At 35.1% G+C, this 23,105-nt stretch overlaps 1 protein-coding gene across 2 annotated transcripts in view; it reads left to right on the plus strand.

Moving 5' to 3' along the window:
* ranbp3a (RAN binding protein 3a) overlaps nucleotides 1–23,105 on the plus strand; it is an 82,068-nt gene that overhangs the window by 47,003 nt on the left and 11,960 nt on the right. Inside the window, exons 5-13 of one of the 2 annotated variants that reach the window (XM_028816554.2) lie at nucleotides 1,591–1,662; nucleotides 2,622–2,687; nucleotides 4,217–4,309; nucleotides 8,298–8,398; nucleotides 11,584–11,700; nucleotides 21,212–21,315; nucleotides 21,514–21,592; nucleotides 21,894–21,993; nucleotides 22,910–23,034. In XM_028816554.2, the coding sequence (XP_028672387.1) occupies nucleotides 1,591–1,662; nucleotides 2,622–2,687; nucleotides 4,217–4,309; nucleotides 8,298–8,398; nucleotides 11,584–11,700; nucleotides 21,212–21,315; nucleotides 21,514–21,592; nucleotides 21,894–21,993; nucleotides 22,910–23,034 (857 nt within the window). The remainder of the gene's footprint in view (nucleotides 1–1,590; nucleotides 1,663–2,621; nucleotides 2,688–4,216; nucleotides 4,310–8,297; nucleotides 8,399–11,583; nucleotides 11,701–21,211; nucleotides 21,316–21,513; nucleotides 21,593–21,893; nucleotides 21,994–22,909; nucleotides 23,035–23,105) is intronic. The other variant, XM_028816556.2, reaches the window with a different exon arrangement.

A 23,105-nucleotide genomic window follows, 5' to 3' on the forward strand; every position in this document is an offset into this window, starting at 1 on the left:
GTATTAGACATCTCTGAAGACTAATAAAAACTCACCTTCACACTGCATTGGCCTTAAGTCAGCACATCATAGGTTCCTATATCAGGCTGGATGCCCATTGGTAAACTATGTGCGTGTTTTGTTTTTGGTTGTGGGTTCAGTTGTTTTCCAAAATTCAAAAAGTGAACCCAAAAATTATGTAACGTGTTTTCTCTCTCTTCAGTCTGACAACTCAAAAGGACACTTTAACCTATGCAGGAACATTTTTTTCCCCTTCTTGGTTCTCCAGTATAATTTTGAAAAAGAAATCCATGTATGTTAATTCTCATTGTAAAATGGCACACACATGCCAAAATTATCCATGCAAATGTTCAGATAATTGATAATAATTCTTGGGTTTCACATTGCTTTCTTAGTACTTTAATTCTGTTCATGTTTGATGTTGGTTTTGGCTATTCACTTTATCAGACCAGTGATAATTATGAAATATGTCCATCAACAGAAGCAAAGCAGAATCATTTTCTTGGAAAACTGAAACCAGCAATAAGGTGCATTTATATAGCCAATGTGAAACTGGAAAAATAAGGCCTCCCCTGTTAATAAGGTGTGGTAGTTTTATTGTAGACAGAAATAGGGGAAAAAGGAAGGACAGTTTTTTTTGTATATATATTATGTTACAGTTCTGAACAAATTTTAGGTGTGTGATGTTATTTGGCTGCTTCATTAATGGACAGGATAAATGTAATTTTCTTTTGAGATGTAACATTGTCAGAACTATGGGAGCATGTTCCATTTTCATTTTTTTTCTGTACATTTTATTTTCATAACAATTGTGTTGTAACAGCCAACACTGCCATGGAATGATAACAGACTTTACAGTTGAGTGCACTTTTAAAAGTTTATATTGGAGTAATTTTATTTTTGAGTCATTAGTATAGTACAAAGTATTATACTATTAATACTCTAATATTCATTCATGTTAATGAAAGTGTGCGTATTTGGTTTGGACCACTGACAAAAGTAAGTGTTTTCTGGTTTAGAATTAACATGTATTTGAGGGATGTGGTTGGGGTGCAGTTTTATTACAACAGTTACAGTGCCAATTCAATGTTTGAAGATGGAAACATGGTATAATAAAACTTCACTTATTTACAATGGGCATTAAATGGGCTACATATTTTGGTAGTATAAATCTGTTTCTTGGGGAAGAAATTCTTGAGTTTGAACTAGGTGACATTGCATGTAAATGCATCAAAAATAAGAATTTGTACGAAAACTTGATATTGATTTTTCTGGTGTTCCATTCCCCTCTTCCTTTTAAGCTGTATAGATGCTCTGCAGTAAATTATGTTTTGTTTGTTTTCTAATGCTATTATGATGTTGTGCATTAAAACATCTTAATAACCGTGACAGTGGAATGATTTTTGCTTGGCATTACCTTGTGCAAGTTTTGGAAAAAGCATGTCTCTTAGTCATGATTAATCAAGTGCATCTCGCTAAATACCAACACTGTATTAACACTTTCGAAATTCAAAAAGGAGCCTTTGTGTTTTTTAAATAAAATAACTTTATTAATATCAAATAAAATGTTTGTTTTAATTTGTTTTTCAGTTTCAAAGAACAATGTCTTCATGCCTTCAAATTTCTGCCAGTCTCCCACTGGAAATTCTGATTCTGAGCCTGGTAAGTGAGATTAGCCATATATTGATAAAAAGGTATTTTTTCTTTTAATGTTTATTATGTAATTCTTTTAATCCATGGTTTAGATCTCCTTCTTTTATCTACTTTTTTAAATGTACTGCTGAATAGTAGGGAATTGGATTATTGGTAAATATCAAAAGTTCTGTTTTGGTTAGTATTTATTTTGGCTAGTATATTACTGTATTTGTGAATTCAGGAAAATCAGTTAATTTAATGTATAGGTCCGGAATGCTCTACAAATTTTGAAAAATAGCAGTTGAAGGTTTGTCGTAACATGCACTAAAATTAAAAAAATATACAAATAGTGTATGAAAATATGGTCAAAACTTCTACTAAATATTAATAATAGAGTTGTGTATAGGTGTGAGGAAGTAATTTGTTGGGTTGAGTACAGGTAGACGCAGTGAAAATAAAGCCATAATACAGAAACCTCTGGCATCTTTGTATTAGAGAGCTGGGCCAAAACATTATCAGTCCTAGGATATTCCAGCTGTCTGGTGACACAGGTCATCTTTTCCTGTGTTGAGTAGCCATACATTTAGGAGAGTATACATACATGAGGATGCTTAAATAGATAATTTCACACAAATAAAAAATCTGTGTGTGTTTTCATTGTTAGTAAACTGTTGGAAACGTTTATATAAAAAAAACAAAAAAAAAAAAAACTGGTGATTTTATGGCCCCCTATGTCTATCGGTCTGTTACAAGTTGTGTGGTAGTGGAGGAATTCAGCTAGAAACTACATGGTAATATTAAATGCTGGTACTGTTTCATTTTGTGATTTTTCTTTTCAGCATGTTAACTATGGGGCTAGGTATACAAAGATGCATATGAAGATGTTCTATGTTCTGCTTTACTTTTTATAAAAAAAATTGTATTCATTCATTCATTCATTTATTTATTTATTTATTTATTTATTTATTGATCAATTTGTTTTGTAGAAGAGAAGACCATTGGGTTTCGGTTGAAGCCTCCAACGTTAATTCATGGCCAGGCACCAAGTGCTGGTGAGTGCTATGATGCCTGTAGTTGAGGTCATTTCAATTAGATTATACTGTAGTGCTAAATAGATATGAATTACAATATTCATGTTACAATTATTATTGATATGTATTTCAAGTTGTTTATATTCTACCTTTACTAGCTTGATCATTCATGGTTTCGGACAATATACAGATTAGTCTTTGATAAACAAATTCTTTTTCTTTAAATTTTACATTTATGAAATGTGAATGCTTTTACACTAACTAACTAACTAAACATGGCTGAATTTCCTGACTGTCATCCTCTCCAGACATATATTAAGATGGATATTATTAACAACTGCTTACTACATAATGTAATGGTCATTATTCTGTGTCTGCTTGTCAGACAAAGGGGTTATAGGGCGGTGGACTTGTGGGGCCAGTGTGTTTGGCTTTTTAAAAGAGGGAATGACATTGTGTTTGGTAACTTAAAATTTGGAGTCTGTAAACCAATATTTCTTAAATATTATTATTGCAAACAGCACAGGACCATTTGCACTTGCACCAGTACCTTCTGAGAGAGCTTCTGTGAACAGCTTGTAAGATTAATTAACAGCTAGATATATAGTACTTGCATATACTGTACTGTTCTTGAATCTCTTTATCGTACTGTATTTTTGTGTATGTTTGTGTGGCGCTTTTTAAATTTTTTTTGTACAATGTACATGCAATTATAATCTTCGTTTTAAAGTAAGATTTGATGGTATTATGTAGAAGTATTTACAGAGAAGTTTACATATGTAAGATAAGTAGCAGCACATCTTGGCAAATTGGTTGAGTCCTTGAAAGGTTTAATTATAATCATTAAGGTACCCTTCAGCAAATTTTAAAAAGATTTTGTCACAGTGCAGGTGAACACTGCTGGAGTATAGTCATTTAAATTAACTGGCTTAGAAACTATAAAAGTTAAGAGTTTTCAAAGATCTGATACATTACCACATATCAGGGTCCTCTTGAAATAGAATGTTAAAGACTAAAAATTGGAACCAGTGGGTGTAGATCATTTAATAATTGGATAGAAAGCTTTTTGTAACATTACTAAATGGAATTTTTGTTTTGGTGAGTAAAGTCAATATTGAGTTAGAATTTTTAAAAGACTTTTGAAAACTAGCTTTTAGCATACTTGATTGTTTCCTATTGCACTGCTTTGTTCTTTGTAAGTCGTTTTCTTGAAGTTGTGCATAGTAGTTTTTTCTCACAAAGTCTAGACTTCTTGAGCATAAGCAGTGTAGTGTATCTTTTTTTATTCTCTTTTCAACTTGACGTTTTCCTTACATTTTTTTATAATGACACAATTCTTATTTGATTTGAACTACTTCAATAAAAAGCATTAGTTTAACGCTGTCAGGAGACTCAGTTGGCCTTGAATGTAAGCTAGGCATTAGCATTTTCTTTAGGATACCTAGTATTTCTGGGAAAATCAGTGTTTTGACCAGTATAAAAGCAGTAGTAATCTTCATTTGCAGAGATGAGAGTCCGTTATTAGCAGCAAGCTATATTTTACCTTTTAGGCTTGCCAAGTCAAAAGCCAAAGGAACAGCAGCGCAGTGTGCTTCGTCCTGCAGTACTGCAAGCCCCACAGCCCCGACTTTTTTCTCCCCCAAGTAAGTACATCTGAATTTGTCACTTTTTTATTATTATGGTGTGTGTGTGATTTTTTTTTTTTCTTTTTCTATAAAGAGTTGAGAAAGAATTTGCAATGAATGTGTATTTAATTTTTCCCTTTTTGCAGTGCTGCATAGTAGTGCCATGGTGGAATTGCTGTCTTATGATTTTGTGCACACTAAATTTAAAAACTGTGTTTTGGTTTGCCGTTTACTCTGATTTTCCTCACAAAGATGCACAGGTTAGTTAATTGATGATTCTAAATTGGCAACACTATGGTGTGGATGTAAGAATTTTTACCTGTGGAAGACAGGTGCCCTATCTAGGTTTGATTTCTGCCTTGCATCTGTTGTTGAATATTTTAGGCCTCCACAACCCTGAATTTCATTAAGCAGTTTCGAGAATGAGTGAATGTATGTACAGTGAATCGAAAAATTATTCTGGCCCCGTCACTTTCTCAGGAGAGAGTTAGGTTTTTATTTTTTATATATATATATATATAATCTACTGTTACTGTGTGTGTATATATGTATATATGTGTATATATATATATATATATATAATATAATATAATCCCTTGCCATTTAATACAGACTGTTCCTACTAATGTTTATGGACTACTGTTCTAGCGCCCGTTACAATAACGGGCGCTAGAACAGTAGTCCATAAACATTAGTAGGAACAGTCTGTATTAAATGGCAAGGGACCTTTTACCTCATCAAATTTTTTTCTGTAAAATGCCTGTAATTTTCTCTGACAGTAATACTGGCTTTGCTGTCCGTAATATGCATTTAATTTTCTGTGACAACAGTGGGCAATCAGCAGATTCTCCCCAGCAACTGATGTAATGTGCACGAAAGTAAATCTACTTTTACTTTACACTTTACCGGGCCAAGCTTCTTAATCGCAAATCTGACATCCTCAGAGTGAACACTTGCACAACAAAGGGGAAGCTGGTCTCCGCGTCTCAGTACCCGATTGGATTTTTCGTGTTTTCTGTTTTAGGGCTTACCTCATTTACCGAAATCCGATTGGATTTGCCGCGCGATCTTTATAGGTCCCGCCCTCTCTGTCTTGTGTGACACGTCAGGCGGCCTTTGAAGCGTCGCACCATGCCCCGCGCATTCGCACTTCACCAGAAGAGACACACACACAGACACTGGATGCCCACAGGGGTTTTATTAAAGAGGATAATTCTATTTTTTTTTTTTTTTATTTATAATTACAAACCTTTCTAAAACTACATTTTCAGTTTGTCATTATGGGTTATTGAGTGTAGATTGATGGACAGATATGGCAAATTTATATATTTAAAGTAACGGCTACAACTCAAAGTGTGCAAAACTGAAGTTCTGAATACTTTCTAAATCCACTCTATCTACAGTACACTATGTATGCATTAACATTACAGCCACCATATCCGCGGATGATACTTTCTATGCAATAGTCGTGAACTTTGTGTATATACACTACTGGTCAAAGATTTTTAGAACACCTTAGTTTTTCTTCAAACTTAATCAGTTGAAATGCAATGAAAAACCTAAAATGGTGAAAAGGTTAGCAATGAACTGCTAGAGGTTTAAATTTAAAGTTTGGGTTACCGAAAACTGAAAAAAGGAAATATCAGATTATTACAAATGGGCCTTCTTCAGGGAACAACTAATAGGTTACACCCTATAGATGTTCTGCAGCAAATAAAATAAATTAAGCCTTGCAAGTTGAAGCAGTTTGTACAAGTGTCCCAAATTCTGTTGATTATTTAAAATACCCCTGTCTGTCTTAAAGCAGAGTTACACCAGACTGTGTTACTATACCATCAGGAGTACTACTTGGACAATATTCCTGTGATAATGGCAAGAACACTACAATTAACAAATGAAATGAGACGGAACATTTTACCCTTGGAAGTGTAGACCCTTCATTTAGAGAAATTGCAAAAATAATCTTAAGTATCGGTGAGTACGGTGTTCTACACAATCCAAAGTCACTACCCAATTAGAAGAGAAGTTTCTTGAAGGTCGCCAGCTTCTTTGTTAGGTACCACACAGCACAACAGATTTCAAATACAGCGTTTGATCCCAGCAACTTCTTGCATACGTGGATTGAATTCCTCAAAACTGAAAAGCCTGATTGTCCGATTCAATAAACTACAGGTTAAAGAAAAATTGATTGTTTCTCAGACAGAAAAAGGATGTTATATTTGAAAATAACCACATTCACATTTCCCCAGATTTCTCTCCTTCAGTAGCTCCCAAATAAGGTGCATTCTACAGCATTAAACAGTGCTTGAGCTAAGCTGAAGTCAGATGCAGCCTCTTGTTTCCATCTAAATTGAAAGTGATTTTTGATGGATAATTCTTCGTCTTTATTTCTCGCAACGAAGCAGAAAAATAGCCTAAAAAACTGATTCCGACGTCACCTAAAATATGAACAAACCCCATTATGTCCTGCAAAGAAGATTCTGATTGCAACTTGGTCTGTTAGAATGTATAGTTACAGCAAATGTTACATTACAATTTCCTTTTTGGCCACTTTTTCTTTCTTTCTTTCTTTCTCTCACTCACTCACTCTCACTATATTGAATTTTATTCAGTTTTTTTATATATATATATGCTGCAAGTTATTACATGTATGTATTTGGAATATTGTGTTGTTAGTGTATTAACTTTCACAACATTGTTTAGGTTTACCTTCTGATACTTTAGTTTTAATGGTGACACATAGTTGAAGCTTTTTGATGGTTTTATTTAATACAGGTGGGTCTCATGTTACAGCAATTCTGCAGATTCAAACAAGCACATATAATCCACAAGTTTCTGTTTTCATCTTGTGAATTCCATTTTTGACTTATGAACTAAATTAACTGGTTTTGCAAGTAGAAGAACACACAACAGCCATCGTGAACAGTGAGGAATAGTACTGCACACTTTGTCACCATTTTCAGTCATTTTGTACAACCTTTGTGCACACGTCTCAGAATGTAACTAGCTGCCATACAGTAAGCTCAGTCACTGGTAAGCATCTCATCTGGAAAGTGCTGGTAATTATCAGCAACCTAAATGCGTATACCAACCATGCTGTCTTGAGGATACAATAGCTGGAAGGGAGAGCTTGGCACTCTCTGTGATGCCTCTGTAAAGACAGCAGATCTCTGCTGAGGGATCAGTTACTGCTAGTGGTAAATTTCCATGCCTTCCTTATGCTTTTTCCAACTCCATGATATACTGCCTCATAATCAAAAACTGTATGATGCCTGAGCATAGGGTCAACATGCTGTACATCACCAAGGTTCATTTGATTTTAAATTATTTGTGATGTAAAGTGCAATAATAGTGCATCACTTTAAGTTTATTAATAAAGTTTGAAACATTTTTGTTTAAGCAGTAAAGAATTATGCCTTTTTTCCAACATTTCCATTAACAGTCATTATTCTGTGCAAGTTCCAACTTGTATACCAGATTGGGTAAGGAACATCCACAGGAATGGAATGTTCATAACCCGAGGGCTGTCTATATTGTTAAATCATTTACCCAGAAAAAACATTATTCCCTGCAGCTAATGTCTGGGTACACCAGGAAACTAAAGTAATTGTGAAATTTAAAATTTTAGATGTGTGGTTTTAAATTTGAGTTGTTTGCAGTTTTGTTCTGGGTATGATGTTAATCTGTAGGTCCGCCGATTTACAGGGAAAACTTGGGGGTTGATGACAGGATTGGCAATCCAGCCAAAAAAAGAACACCTCTGTTCCAGTGTGGTGCTGAGTTGTCATCTCCTGCATTCTGGTCCCAATCCACGTGGTTCGTAGTGTGGTGGGTATCCTCTTTGCAGTTAAACAGAGTCTGACAATTGCCTTCACACTTTGCTCTCGGTAAACACAAAAATAAAAAAGGACGATTGTTTCTCACAGATCATATCTAAGCTGCACTGTTGAAAATGTCATTGAGATGTAAACTAATTTGAAATATATTTTTCCTTTCCCCATTGTAGATTCCACCAGTGGAACCAATGGTGTGAACAAGATCTCAAGCTCAGAAAGCAACTGTGAGTCCCAAAATAACACGGAGGTTTCTGACAGCACTACATCTGAGGTAAGTTTACATATAAAATATACTATGTCCATTCTGTCAGAGTATACATTTTTGATAATTGTGTAATTGAAACTTTTCTCCATTTTTAGTGGCATGCACAGACCTGTATTTGAGTGTACCTTTTTACATGTTTATTCAAGAAGTACTCATCCTCTTTATAATTTTTAATGGTTGGTTTTATTTTTACCTCCCCTAGTTGAAAGAAGTTGTCTGAAAATTTGCAGAACTATTTCAAACTGGGAAGGTTCTAAATATTTCTTTTCTTCCCAATAGTTTATGCCTTCTGTTCCTATATGAACACTTCATACTGTTTCACAATAGTCAATGAAAATGATAGGACACCCTAAAACTGATGATCTTTATCAAGGAGACCAAAAGTATTCAGTATGGGGTATTTATTAAAACAAAACACACAATTAAGGAATACACAAAAGAAAAACATTGTTTACGTGCCACAGAGAATAAAATCCTGCTCCCACTATGAAAATTCCTAAACTGAAGTTGAACACTTCAAGGGGTCATTTGCTCAATTAAACAATGTGTCAAAGTGTTTCCTTTTCTTCTGTCTGTCCTGGTCTCTCTCTCTCTCTTTTTTAAATGAGTGAGTCCTAGCTTAAACTTCATGTTATCAGCTCAAAAGATTTATTTATTAGACTTTAAGCACCCTCCTGTTTGTTAATTTTGGCCAAACTTCAAAGAGCAAAATCTTAGGCTTTTTGGTGGATCCGGAATGTACAGCAAATCTGGTCCTTTTGTAGCCTTTAATAAATTAGGTTAGGTTTTTTGGGCAGCTTCTGGGTGTTGGTCTTAAAAAAAAAAAAAAAAACAACATATTCCATATTCTTTCCACTGGCTTTCTGCTATCTAATGTGCCTACTACCATACTTTATATATAAAAGCTCTATATGCTTTAAATTTTACCTGTCTGGAACCACCTGCTGTCCTCTGTTGGCATGGTTCCAAACCCCTGCCAACTCTTCATGTTGCCCATATTTCTGGTTGTGAAGGTCGGATTCATAATACCTATTGGTTTGCCTATCCTGCAGCTTTTCAGAGGAAACACTTCATTTTCCCTCCCAGGTCACATTTTTCTCTCTCTCTCAATGCTCCTACCTGTTGCCACACTTAGGCCCCCAGTTACTTAACATTGGAATGGGTGAAGGGTAATCCTGTTCTGGCACTGTTACATTAATTTCCACTGCCAGTACCAGTGTGAATTTTTCTCTTTAGCCTTTCTGGCTCCATCATTGCAGGGTGCAGTCATTCTAGGTGCCTATAGATGAGGTTGAGTAAATAACTATAAAACTTTATTCATTTGTTACTACGTAAAAGGAGGAGATAGAGTTAACTCCTATTCACGGTGTTGCTGGTCGGCTGACTGTCAGCTATGCAGTCTTCTGATATAGTGTGTATTAAAACTGCTCCTTGTTTAAGTTGTTTTTTTTTCTTCTTTTTTTCCCCCTTTCTATTAGTAAAGTTCAGCTACTTGGATGGTAGTTGTTTTGTCTTGGTAGAGTACTTTCCCCTTTTGTATTATTATGTAGCCTTTGTCAGAATGCCTCAAATATCAGACTTACCACTGTTTATAAGGTACTGTACCATATAACTTCACCGCACCTTCCCTTCTACATCTGTAACCTCAGGCAATTAGGTATAGTAAAAGACAAGCAGGAGTTGTTAAAATTTAAACAATGTATTATTGGTAATATTCATAAATAATAACAATATGCAAAGTTCATTTGAATATTGGCAACCATTCAACGTGATAAATGGTGATGTGTAATTTCAGGTGGTACACAGACTTGTTAGTTACTTAAAATGTCTCTAGTTAAGACATCATTTGTGGTCAGCATTCTTCAGAACAGGCTGCATGCCTGTCTCAATGCTGCTGAGCTCTGCTCTTCATTGTGTTATCCTTTTCAGTTCTTGCATCAGTTTGGTGAGAGAGAGTGAGGGAGTGAGCAAATTTATAGATATTCTATCCAACCCCTACAGCCAATAGGGCGTCATGGTACTTAAAGGCTTTTGATACAAACCAGTTCCAAACAGCCATACTTCAGACCAATGGGGTGATAGAACATCATCACACCTGTCCCAAAACCATATGTTAAGGTAAAGCTTGGCAGTTAGGCAGCCTGGCTTTGTGTGGGGAATGAGAGAGAGAGACTTTAGCAGAGAAATATTTGTTTCAAGCACTTCCTCCAACTCTGTCATAAAATTTACTTTCCTGACTTAGTTTTGCCTAAGTTACAAATAAAGACATACAAAATATTTATCAACTTGTATGCAAAATCTCACATAACAACAGTAGTATATGACTGTAAATAACATTTTGTATGAACCCAATGTTAGTAAGTTCGGGCATTTCTAAGTTATAGATTGGGTTTTGAGGTTGTGATGTGCTTTAGCTCCAGGTAGCATTTGGAGATTTCAGTGTGCGCCAGTGGCTTTAATGGACAAATGTTACAAGTGCGTTAAGAACACTAGACAAACAAACTAGTAGCATGGCAAAAGAACCTTAGGATTTAATAGTTCTGTCCATCTCTTATGTATCTTTTTATTTGTTCCATTGGCTCTAGTGAATAGTAAAAAGATCACACATGTCTTTGCTGGTTGAGAGCTTCTTAATTTCTTTTTTCTGTTTTAATAGTGAACACTGAGTTAGGTTTATGTTGTTTCTCAAACTGCATTGTTAGAGGAGCCCCTTAACTGATCTTTTAGATGGAAATGCTGCAGAATATGACACCCTCACAACACTATGGAATGATATGCATTACATGTGTGGGTATTCACATTTATTAACTTCCATTTGCTTTATTTTGCACACATTGCTTGATTTTCAGTTTCCATTCATAATTTTATTTTTGATTTTTAATAAACTACGCTGTTTTGTTGCCTTGAACAGAAGAAATCTGTGTTAAATAAGGAAGCATTTAATGTAGGTCATGATTTTTCTGTTTAACATATGCATTCATAGAAAGGTAATGATTTAAAGTGAAATATCGGACCAACTGAACATGCCTACTTTCCTACATGCCTACAATAACAAACTATAGAAGTGATTGTAAAGTGGGGGAAACGTCTGCACCGAGTGTTTTAAAAGTGCAGACTAATAAATTATTTTTCAAATTGTGTTGGCCCTGTTTCAGTTTTGGTTGTAGAATTGAAAATCTTTGCTTCCACAGGAAAAGGAGAATGAAAACAAAGATGGGCTTGATGACACAGAAGAGAAAGAAGAGAATAAAGAAGTACAGACTGAATCAGCTTTTGTATTTGGACAGAATCTGAAAGAGAGAGTAAAGGTTTGTTATCTTATTTCTACAAACCATAGTACACCTGTTATCCGTGACCTGCCTGCATTGTAGCAGATTTCCTTTGTTAGATTGGCTTATGGTTAAGTTAAATGATTAAGCTATCCTGCTGTTTCTTAACAGATGACTGGGTTCAAGCCTGGGAGTCCAATATTTGTTACAAAATCTTTCAGAGACATTTAATACACATACACTATATATTTGTAACTGAAGTAAAAGCACATCATCCAAAAATTGACTTGAATAAAGATATTAAAAAATATATATTTATCACTTAAGTTACATTAATTAGGCTTTTTGTTTTTTGAAACAATAAGAATTTTGAGATTTTCAGCACTTACAATACATCTTTAATATATCAAAATAAAAACAGAATGACCAACAGAATGAGAAAATACGAAAATAAAACAATAATAATACCTTTATGCATGTTAAGGACTTGGTGTTTAAACTGTACATCTTTTCAAAAGGGCGCAGCTGTGTGCATCTAAACAAAATAAACAAAGCACTCTGTTCAGAATAAAGCATTTTTGAAGTACTGTCTTTAGCTCTTACAAAATAACTTACAAAAATGATAGATATTAATTGGGGTGTGTGTGTGCATCTATAGTCGTGGCAAAAAATATTGGTGCTCCTGCACTTCTTTCAGAAAACTCTTTCAGTTGAAAGTTGTTTGGTATTATCATGTTTATTTCTTTTATTTACATTGGAACTACACAAAAAAGCAGAGAAAACAAAACCTCTGGAATCATTCTACCTAGAATTCCAGAAACAGACTGGACAAAATTATTGGCACCTTCAAAATTGATGTTTGGTGACACAATCCTTGGAGGCAGTAACTGAAATCATCTGTGTCCTGTAAACACAAATGAGTTTCTTACACTGGAATTTTGAACCACAGTTCTTTTGCTAACTGCTCCAGGTGTCACAGTTTTAAAGTGTTCCTTATCTCAACTGCGTTTTGAGATCTCTCCACAGGTGTTCTATAGAATTTATATCTGGACTCGTTGTTGGCCATTTCAGAACTATACAATGCTCGTTGGCCTTCTGTAAGACCCATGACCTCTGACAGAGACCCAGCTTTCTAACATTGGGTCTTACATTGCACTCCAAAATTCTTTAGTAGTCCATGTAGTGTGCCATGCACACAGTCAGGTATCCATTGCAAGAAGTAGCAAAGCAACCCCAAAATAACTCTGAACCTCCACCATGTCTGACCATAGGGACAGTGTTCTTTTCTTTGAAGGTCTCAATTTTATTTTCTGTAAATGATACAGTAATGTGGTTTACAAAAAAAGAAAGCTTTATTTTGATTTTATATATCCACAGGATGTTCTGTCATAAGAACATTGACTTCTACAAGCAAGTTTTGGCAAACTCCAGTTTGACTTTTTCATGTCTCTGTGGTAGCAGTTGGGTTGTCGTGAATCTCCTACCATTTCATTCAGCTCCTGACAAATAGTGGAAGCTGACACGATTCTATCCTGTATCTGCTGGTCAGCCTGAATTTGTTTGGTAGTTAATTGAGGTTCTTTAGAAATGTGAGGTTCAATCCTTCTTTTCAATCTTCTAGCTATTTTTCTCTTCTGTTCACATATAGATTAGGGATGTCCACATAGGGAGGTTAGCTACAGTGCCATTGGCAGTAAATTTCTTAATAACCTTGCACATAATAGACACAATTGTTAAGGCCTCCAGAGATGGCCTTGTAGCCTCGATATTGCCCATGCTTTGAACAATTTTCTTTCTCAAATCCTCTTTACCAATTTTTTTTTTTTTTTGCTTTTCTTTCCTCCAGACACAAAGATTGACTCAACTTTCCTCCTTTTTTAAAAAAAAACAAACTTTTTTTTTATTTCTATATTGCCTAGCCCCTGTTACTTGTCAGAAGTGAGTTTGGGTATGAATTAAGATGCATCATAAGATTTAAATCCAATTATTTCTTACAAATTCCTTTGAAAAGGTGCCAGTTTTGTCTAGTCAATTTCTGGAATTCTTTGTGGCTTGATATCAGATTTGATTTTTTTCTCTGATATTTTTGCATTGTTTCTGAGCAAACAAAAGAAACTGATCATAACCAAAACAAGAACTAGTATGCTTCCATACACACAGAAACAATAATGGCACTTGGAATGTCCTCTTTCAGTGTCTGGCTCAGTTTCCATTCTTCTGCAGTACATAGCACAGAAGCCTGTCAGTGTAGTCGAGACTTTCTCAGAACAATAGGTAAGTAAAGCAGAGATGGTTATTTCAGTATTGCCCTCCACAAAGTACTGAGTTTTAAGGTTCTGAATAGTTCTATGAATTATTTGATTTTTAATTTGCAAACCTTTCTGAAAATGTTTTTGTTTTGTCATTATGGGTTATTCAATGTAGATTGATTAGAAAAAAACATTTAAAATTATGTCTACAACACAAAGTGTTCACCAACTGAGTGGTCTGAATACTTTTCAGTTTTACTAAGTGCATGTGCTCTAATGGCGATATTTGTCAGCGGGTGAATGGCATGTACTGACGCACCAAAAAAAAAAAAAAGCACACCAGAAATATGTGAATGAACAGGGCTGTTCCCAGGTGTCTAATAGATGCTGCGCTGACAGGAGTTCTCGACCAGGGGATGTGATGAGAGCAGAGTATTTACGGAAGTGTTTGCAAAGGATGCTAATTTCTTTGCAGCTAATTTGTTGTCATCTGTGTTTTATGGAGTTCTAGCATGTCAAAATCCACACAATTGTTTTATTGTTGCTAGTAAAGTTGTAGTTCTGTTGGAGATAAAGGATGAGGTTAAAACAATCTTTTGCTTGACAAGTAGATAAAACAAAAGATATATTTCATCTCATGCACAGCTGTTCATTATAATGAGTTATGAGGATATTTCTGGCCTAATTTAGGAATGCTTTATTAGTTGCTTTGTATCATAAGGGTTAGATGTAAACCAATTAAAAACTTTGGTAAGCTAACATGATTGTAAAAGTACTTTTGCATATTAAGCAGTGAATGTGCAGATAGAAATGAGGTTTTGTATTACTTATGCGTTTTCTTTCCATCAGTGACAGCCATGCACAGAACTTGGACATGGACAAAGTAGGCACATTAGCTAAAGTTTATAGAAACGGACTCTTCTTGGGGTAATTTTATAATGTTCCTAATGCACTTCAGAAATTCTGTAAAGTACAGAGATAAGTGTGGCAGCAGAAAATGGTGTTTATTCTGTAGAATCCTATTTTTTTTTCCATGATATCATTCTGCCTTCAAGTTAAAATTCAAACAGCATAAAAGTGTTTGTGCATGACATTTAAATTACTGTGGTGTACTGTACTGTGAGGGGATCACTTGCTGCTAAGTTAGGGATTTCAAGTAACTAGATAGGTGTTCATTTATTTGCTGTATTTTCTTAAGATGCTTTATGTTAGCAAAATTAATTCCATGCATGCTATAGGGCTTGCAATGTCTTTTCTGATGATCTGGCACAGGCAGCTATTGTTAATATTTCTGAACGAAGCAAAAACAGTTTTATGTCCCTGTAGTCACATACAAATGTCCCATGAAATTTAAAATAACAATAAAAATAGCTTTATATATTGTTTTACATCTAGCCACTGGTCTAGCAGAGATCACGAGTTAGTGATGCTCTATGGCAAACATCGATAATAAGAACAGGGGAAAATCAAACACTGTTGCAAGTTTCCTTAAATTGGAGGTGAAGTTTATGTGTGGTGTAAGTTATACTTTTGCCAGGCAGTAATGACGATGAATGATGCAACCCAAACTCCCCCCACCCACCACAAATAAATTAATCTTCGGTTTAATCAAAAACTGAATTTAAGGCCAGCAGTGTTCACTCTTGTCTATCTGGGAATCTCTCCGTTGCAGTACTTTTTGAACTCCTCAGAATATACAGGTGTTGGTCATAAAATTAGAATATCATACAAGTTTCACTTTTTGAATGGAATTACTGAAATAAATCAACTTTGTCATATTAGATTCATTCATTACACACAGACTGATGTATTTGAAATGTTTATTTCTTTTAATTTTGATGATTATAACTGACAACTCATGAAAGTCCCAAATTCAGTATCTCGGAAAATTACAATATCAATTAAGACCAATGCAAAAAAAGGATTTTTAGAAATGTTGGCCAACTGAAAGGTATGAACATGAAAAGTATGAGCATGTACAGCACTCAATATTTAGTTGGGGCTCCTTTGGCCTGGATTACTGCAGCAATGCGGCGTGGCATGGAGTCGATCAGTCTGTGGCACTGCTCAGGTGATATGAGAGCCCATGTTGCTCTGATAGTGGCCTTCAGCTCTTCTGAATTGTTTGGTCTGGCGTATTCCATCTTCCTCTTCACAATACCCCATAGATTTTCTATGAGGTTAAGGTCAGGCGAGTTTGCTGGCCAATCAAGAACAGGGATACCATGGTCCTTAAACCAGGTACTGGTAGCTTTGGCGCTGTGTGAAGGTGCCAGGTCCTGTTGGAAAATGAAATCTGCATCTCCATAAAGTTCGTCAGCAGCAGGAAGCATGAAGTGCTCTAAAACTTCCTGGTAGATGGCTGCGTTGATCCTGGACCTCAGAAAAAACAATGGACCAACACCAGCAGATGACATGGCACCCCAAACCATCACTGACTGTGGAAACTTTACACTGGACCTCACGCAACGTGGATTCTGTGCCTCTCCTCTCTTCCTGCAGACTCTGGGACCTTGATTTCCAAAGGAAATGCAAAATTTACTTTCATCAGAGAACATAACTTTGGACCACTCAGCAGCAGTCCAAAACTGAGACGCTTCTGATGCTGTCTCTTGTTCAAGAGTGGCTTGACTCAAGGAATGCGACAGCTGAAACCCATGTCTTGCTTACGTCTGTGTGTGGTGGTTCTTGAAGCACTGACTCCAGCTGCAGTCCACTCTTTGTGAATCTCCCCCACATTTTTGAATGGGTTTTGTTTCACAATCCTGTCCAGGGTGCGGTTGTCCCTTTTGCTTGTACACTTTTTTTCTACCACATCTTGTCCTTCCCATCGCCTCTCTATTAATGTGCTTGGACACAGAGCTATGTGAACAGCCAGCCTCTTTAGCAATGACTTTTTGTGTCTTGCCCTCCTTGTGAAAGGTGTCAATGGTCGTCTTTTGGACAACTGTCAAGTCAGCAGTCTTCCCCATGATTGTGTAGCCTACAGAACTAGACTGAGAGACCATTTAAAGGCTTTTGCAGGTGTTTTGAGTTAATTAGCTGATTAGAGTGTGGCACCAGGTGTCTTCAATATTGAACCTTTTCACAATATTCTAATTTTCCGAGATACTGAATTTGGGACTTTCATTAGTTGTCAGTTATAATCATCAAAATTAAAAGAAATAAACATTTGAAATACATCAGTCTTTGTGTAATGAATGAATCTAATATACAAGTTTCACTTTTTGAATGGAATTACTGAAATCAACTTTTTCATGATATTCTAATTTTATGACCAGCACCTGTAGGGTAGCATGTTTTTAGTGTGTTTTCTTTAAAGTTGCTGCTTGTTGACTACATCAGGATATTTGGTACTGATAGCCAATAGCAGAGCCTTACCACTTTAGGATGGCTTTTTTTGTGTAATTCATTAGTGACACTTGGTTGTTATAAAAATAGGAGAAACAATTTAGTGACATATAGCTGAAAATGACCAATTAAATCCATGGAATAAGTCAGCTGATAGCTAATTCTGAGCAGTATATGTGTCTTGAAATTCAACAGTAAATGTGAAAAATTAAAATTTTATGGTAAGAATGGTGTAAAAGTATTTTTTTTAGTTTACAGATGCACTAAATTGTTGCCAAAACTACTCTGAAAAGAAACTTTTTTCAAGAAATTTGCTTAAGTACAAGTAATGGACTAAATGCAACTTGCTACCAGTGATATGGAGTTGATAGACAAAACCTTTGACTCCAGCTCCTCAGTTTCTGGTACCACCAGCCAGGGCTGTGGAATCAGAGTCGAGGAGTCAGAGACAATTTTGGGTATCTGGCGTTGGAGTCGGAAAAATGTACCAACTCCGCTTCCTAATAAATTAAAAATGTAATGGAAAAAAAACCCCAGCAAGTTCAAATGTCCCATTTCACAAAAAAGTCATAATTAAGTACTTCTCTGATGTAAGAATAAAGCCCAGTGCATAGTTGTGTTACTACTAGCGTGAAATTCAGCTGAGCTATTATACAACCTGACAGTCACATATTGTAATCTGGATTATGGTACATTACAAAAAGCGTTTTCATTTTTATTTCAGATATAACGTGTTTAACATGTTAATTTGAGTGTAAACGAGTGTAATGATGTAGGTGGAGGTGTATACTATGGGCTGATAATGTGTTCAGGGGTTCTTTTCTTTTGTTTAAACTGGCCAGTATGGTAGAGATTCAGCTTCCTAGCCAGTAGTTCTGTTGTTAAATGTCTTGTATGTTGCCTTTCTTCAATAAACATGGAAATACATTAGCATATTAAATACAGAGGAGTCGGAGTCAGAAGTACCAGAAATGTCGCAGTCGAAGAATTTATCTACCGACTCCACAGCCCTGCCATCACCTATGATTTTATTTGTAACTAGACTGATATGTTAATTGAAAGAACATAATATACAGTAGATTCAGGGCGTTTCATCACTTCCAGTGTGAATCATACTTTTTAGCTCTCTGACCTGTAAAAGTTTGGGTTTAAAGGCTGTAGCAAGTTTAAACATGAGAGTAAACTTACAAAATTAAAAAAGAAGCTATATTTTTATAAAAAGTACTTGAGAAAAATGGGTTTAATTGAATCTGTAAATGTGAAATTGGAAATATTAACATTATTATTATTATTACATTTTATATTTAGTCCGAGTCAGTACATTTTTACCTACTCCAGTTACCCAATAATTGCTTCTGACTCCACTGCCCTGCTCGTTACTTCCCACATCTGAATATATTGTACTAATTTTTCTGTATGTGAGCTGTTAAAATTGATCCAGCATTTTTGATGAACTGATACTTATACCAATATTAAATTCACCTTATTTTCTGATTTTAAGCGAAGTTGCTTTGAGATTTCAATTTTGAATATACTATATATTTTGGTGTCCTTGGATAAAGTAAGCCTATTAACTTATTAACTTAGCAAAGACATCAACTTCATGTTTTGTTTGCTGTCCCATATAAGAAATGGACCATTCCAAAGAATAAGATTGTGTGATTTTTTTTTTTTTTATATATATATATATATAATATATATAAAATATATAATATATAGTGTTTTCCCTAATGTTACAGGGATAGGTGGTGAACAAACGTCAGGCAGATGCAAAAGTTATTGTGCCAGTTCTACTTTCATGAATTCCTGAATAACCCACAAACTGTATCTTATGAATTACACACATTTTGTTGTTTATGTATTAATCTATCCCCATTTAACTCTTCCTTAATATGGGATATGTAGTGTTTCATAGTGCTTCTGTTTGTCATCATTGATCAGTACTAGACAGCTGACTCTGCGCTCTGATCCAAAAAAGGTCATGCAAAAAGTCAAATTCCCCATACTTAGCAAAGTATATCAAAATAAAATAAAAAAGATTAACTTTGGGATAAAACAACTAGTTTAACCCCAGCTTATCTTGAAATCTAATGTATCTGAAGCTGCCTCTTATTTAGTTTTAAACCCCAGCTTCAGTGTTTTGCAAGTTTAGTATTAAAACTAGGGCTGGGAATTGAATAAAAAAGCCAACAACTAATTAATCATATAATTGGATGGAATTAATCACTATTAATCATATCTAACATTAAAATGTAATCATAAATATATAAATCATGAAGTAAGTATTCAGTGAATCACAAAATTAATGTAGAATCAACACAAAGGAGTTTTTAAGTTTAAACTATGCTGTTACATTTTTAAACAATGACCTGAAACCTGACCTTTTGACAAAATACTACTTGAGCAAGTACAACCTGAACTTGAACATCTTCCGAAAAGGCAAGTTAAAAACAAAGCCAGTGTATCGATTCTGAAATATGAGAGACAGACATGTCAAAGTAAAATTAAACAATTGAAATGACTGTAGATTTTGAATGCACTGCTAAAGACTGATTTAATTAAAACTGGCATCTCTTACATTGGCACACATTAAAACCTGTGTTTTAAACAGGTGCGCAATGACTGCTACTCTGTTGTGCTGTAAAGGACCGCCTGTATGAGTGAGCAAAGGTACAAAGCGACTGGGAAAATGCATCCAAGGTGCTCACTAAGTGCAGTGTCTGAAAATGCCAACTTCCAAGCTGCTCTTTTTTTCTTTTTTTTTTTTGCCAGCATCCCTGATAGTCCCGTCCCTTCGGATAATTTAAGCACTTCTAAGAGATTTTGATGCTTTTGTGGTTGGTAGAATCATGGTGTGCTTTGGGATTTTTTGGCTTACAAAAAGTGTTCCACCACAGAAAAGCAGTTGGGAAAACTCTGTTCTACTTCTTTTCTCCTGGCACTCTAAAGTTCTTTGTAGCTGCCATCTCTCTTACAAACTGACACAACGCATTACTTGGGTGGTTTTCTTGAATTCATTGCATAAATTAGCAAAGATACTGCAAACTGGAATAATCAGTAGGGATAATCATTACACTTCAGTTTTGTAGAAGTTTGTCATTATATTATGGCAGTAAGCACTGTGAGCTGCCTGGCAGACTGGCAAGTTAAATGCAGAGGTACTAGAAACTTTGTGTCACTTAAAGAAACCTGTTTTGCATGTATGTGATATGACATTTATTCGTTGTTCTTACAGAAACATGACATGGAAAAAAAAACGAGAGAAAATATAATTTTTACCTTTGGCACTTTTCTTTAGTATTGCTTCAGGACTACCATACCCAACCCCTTCCCCCCTCCCTACTTTCCTTCCTCACCCCTGCACCTGTATTGGTATGTATATATCAAGGAAATGAATACAAGTATCATGTACTGACATGTGGCAAGGCATTGTGAAATGTGTAATTTAAAACTTCTGAGAAATAAAAATGTACTTAAGTTTCAAAGGTAGTATATAAATATGATAATGGATGGGTATGTAATTCTTTAAGTTTACTTTTTTATATTATTGATTCATAATGTTAAAAAAAAAAAAAAAACAGTGAAAATGACCAAAGCACTGCCTGAGGTGATTGTCTTGTTGCCCGCCCTGGATGCACCTATATTTTTTAACATGTTAAACAGGCCACATTAATCACAAAAATTACTGCGTTATCCTTCCCAGGCTTAATTAAAACAAATACTCTGCTGTTTTTTGGCATGGGACTAGTATCCTGGCAATGGTTTGTTCTGTCTCCTTTCTATGTGGTGATAATCAATTTTACAGAATCGGTAATATACTTGAAGAAAATTTTAAAATTTCCCCTTAAAGATTACAAACTTTTTTCAGCTATTTTAATATTCATTGTGTCTCCTTGATGAACATTGCTCATGGCTTTTAAATTCTTGCTTTCTTAACTTTTTCGTTTAAGGTGGAAGAAAGTGATCCTTCATGTACAAAGGGAAGCAGTTCTCCTGTTCCAGAAACACAGTCTGGCTCTACAAATTATTTCCTTCAGTACATTAGTACTCCAAGGTACTGCTATAGAACTTGAAATATTTTTGATGCAAGTACTTTAATTTTACTTTAATCTGGTGAACAACTTAAATCAGAAATTTCAGTGCACGCTCTTCATGTGGGATGGTGAGAAACTGTAAATGGGATCTACATATCTAGCTTAATGACCTCTCAACTTCCTGATGCATAATAATTGATTTTGGTTTTATTTTTCAGCACGCAGAATGCAGCAAACAATATAGAGGCAACAGGGTCAAAGTTTGTTTTTGGACAGAATATGTACATGAGAGTTTTGGTAAGTGGTTTGTTTTTATTGTTTGATAGTTTTTGAACATAATTTTTTTTTTTTAATCATTTAAAGTGTATGGTACAAGTAAGTTAGCCTAAGGCTAGCGTGCCTGTTTGTTAGCATTACGCTTTTGAAGAGGCTAATTTTCTGTGTTTCACAGAGTTTGAAGCTTCATGGTTTTAATATTAATTTTAGTATGAAGATTAGTAGAAAGTGATGACTGGGTGTGTCATTTATCAATAAATCCTTACCATCCTTTTCACGATTGTTGAGTTTATATGCTGGCATGGTGTTTGCTTTTCATTAGAGTCCTCCAAAGTGTAGTGACTCAACAACCGAGCCCAACAAGGAGTGTGCGGCAGGATCAAGTTCTGAGCTGTCTTCACAGGAAGCAACCCCGGAGAAAGGTGTGTGTGACTAGAAATCATCCTTGTGAATATTTTGATGTTTAATTTTCATCTCCTAAGAGGATAGACTGCTCAATGAGCTCTTGCAACTTTTTCCGTGCTCTGTTTGGCCGAGGTTCATGCTAGCATTAGTGCTTAGTTGACAGAAGCAAATATGTAAACCTTTCATTAAATTGAAGTGACTGCAGATGTATGTGTTAATGGAGAGCGGACATGTCAATGTTAATGTCTATACTAACAAGGATAACTTAATTCTTACAATCACATTGCCGAGAATGGTTGTATTTCGATATTTTTCCTTACAGACCTTTTGCTTTTGCACTTTCAGCAGTTACCATAGTGTGTATATATGTATACATACGTACATACGCGCACTCTCTCTCGTGGTCAAAAGTTTTATAACTCCTCAGTCTTCCTTCGAATGTAATCGGCTGAAATGCAATAAATGACTTAAAATGGTCTGCTCCAAATCTACTTTTAGACTGAGTGTTTTTAAGTAATCATCAGAAGTTGGACACCTGTGAAAATCGTATGCTTCAACTTTCAAGGCATAATTTACTTTAATTGCTGCAAAACATCTGTAGGTTGTAACCTATTAGTTGTTCTTTGAAGAAGGCCCATTTTCAATATTCTGAAATTTCGTGTTTTTCAATTTTTGCCAACCTAAAACTTTAAATCTGACTGGTAGTGTGTGTGTGGTGTTTTTTTTTTTTTTTCATCCTCAAAGAGGATAATTTTGTGTTTTTTGTACAATTTTGTGTTTTTAACTTAACTAGGAAAGGAAAAGAAGATTGTCTTTTAGGATGCAATTCTTTTATTTCATTCTACATAATAATGAAATTTTTGCTGGACATTGAAATTCATTATGCATTGACTTTAAGCATATGTGATGTATACTGTTTTTGTGTGTGTGTAGTTAACAATGTGACAGAATCATTGGAAGAGTCAGCAGCAGCGTACACAAAAGCAACTGCAAAAAAATGTTTGTTAGAAAAAGTTGAGGTTATAACTGGAGAGGAAGCGGAAAGCAATGTCCTGCAGGTAATTTTTTTTTTTTTTTTTTTTTTTTTAACTGTTTTTTCTTGTTGTGTTAATTTTTCTCCACTCATTTG

Source organism: Erpetoichthys calabaricus, chromosome 12, assembly GCF_900747795.2.
Source record: "Erpetoichthys calabaricus chromosome 12, fErpCal1.3, whole genome shotgun sequence".
Classification (NCBI taxonomy): Eukaryota; Metazoa; Chordata; class Cladistia; order Polypteriformes; family Polypteridae; genus Erpetoichthys; species Erpetoichthys calabaricus.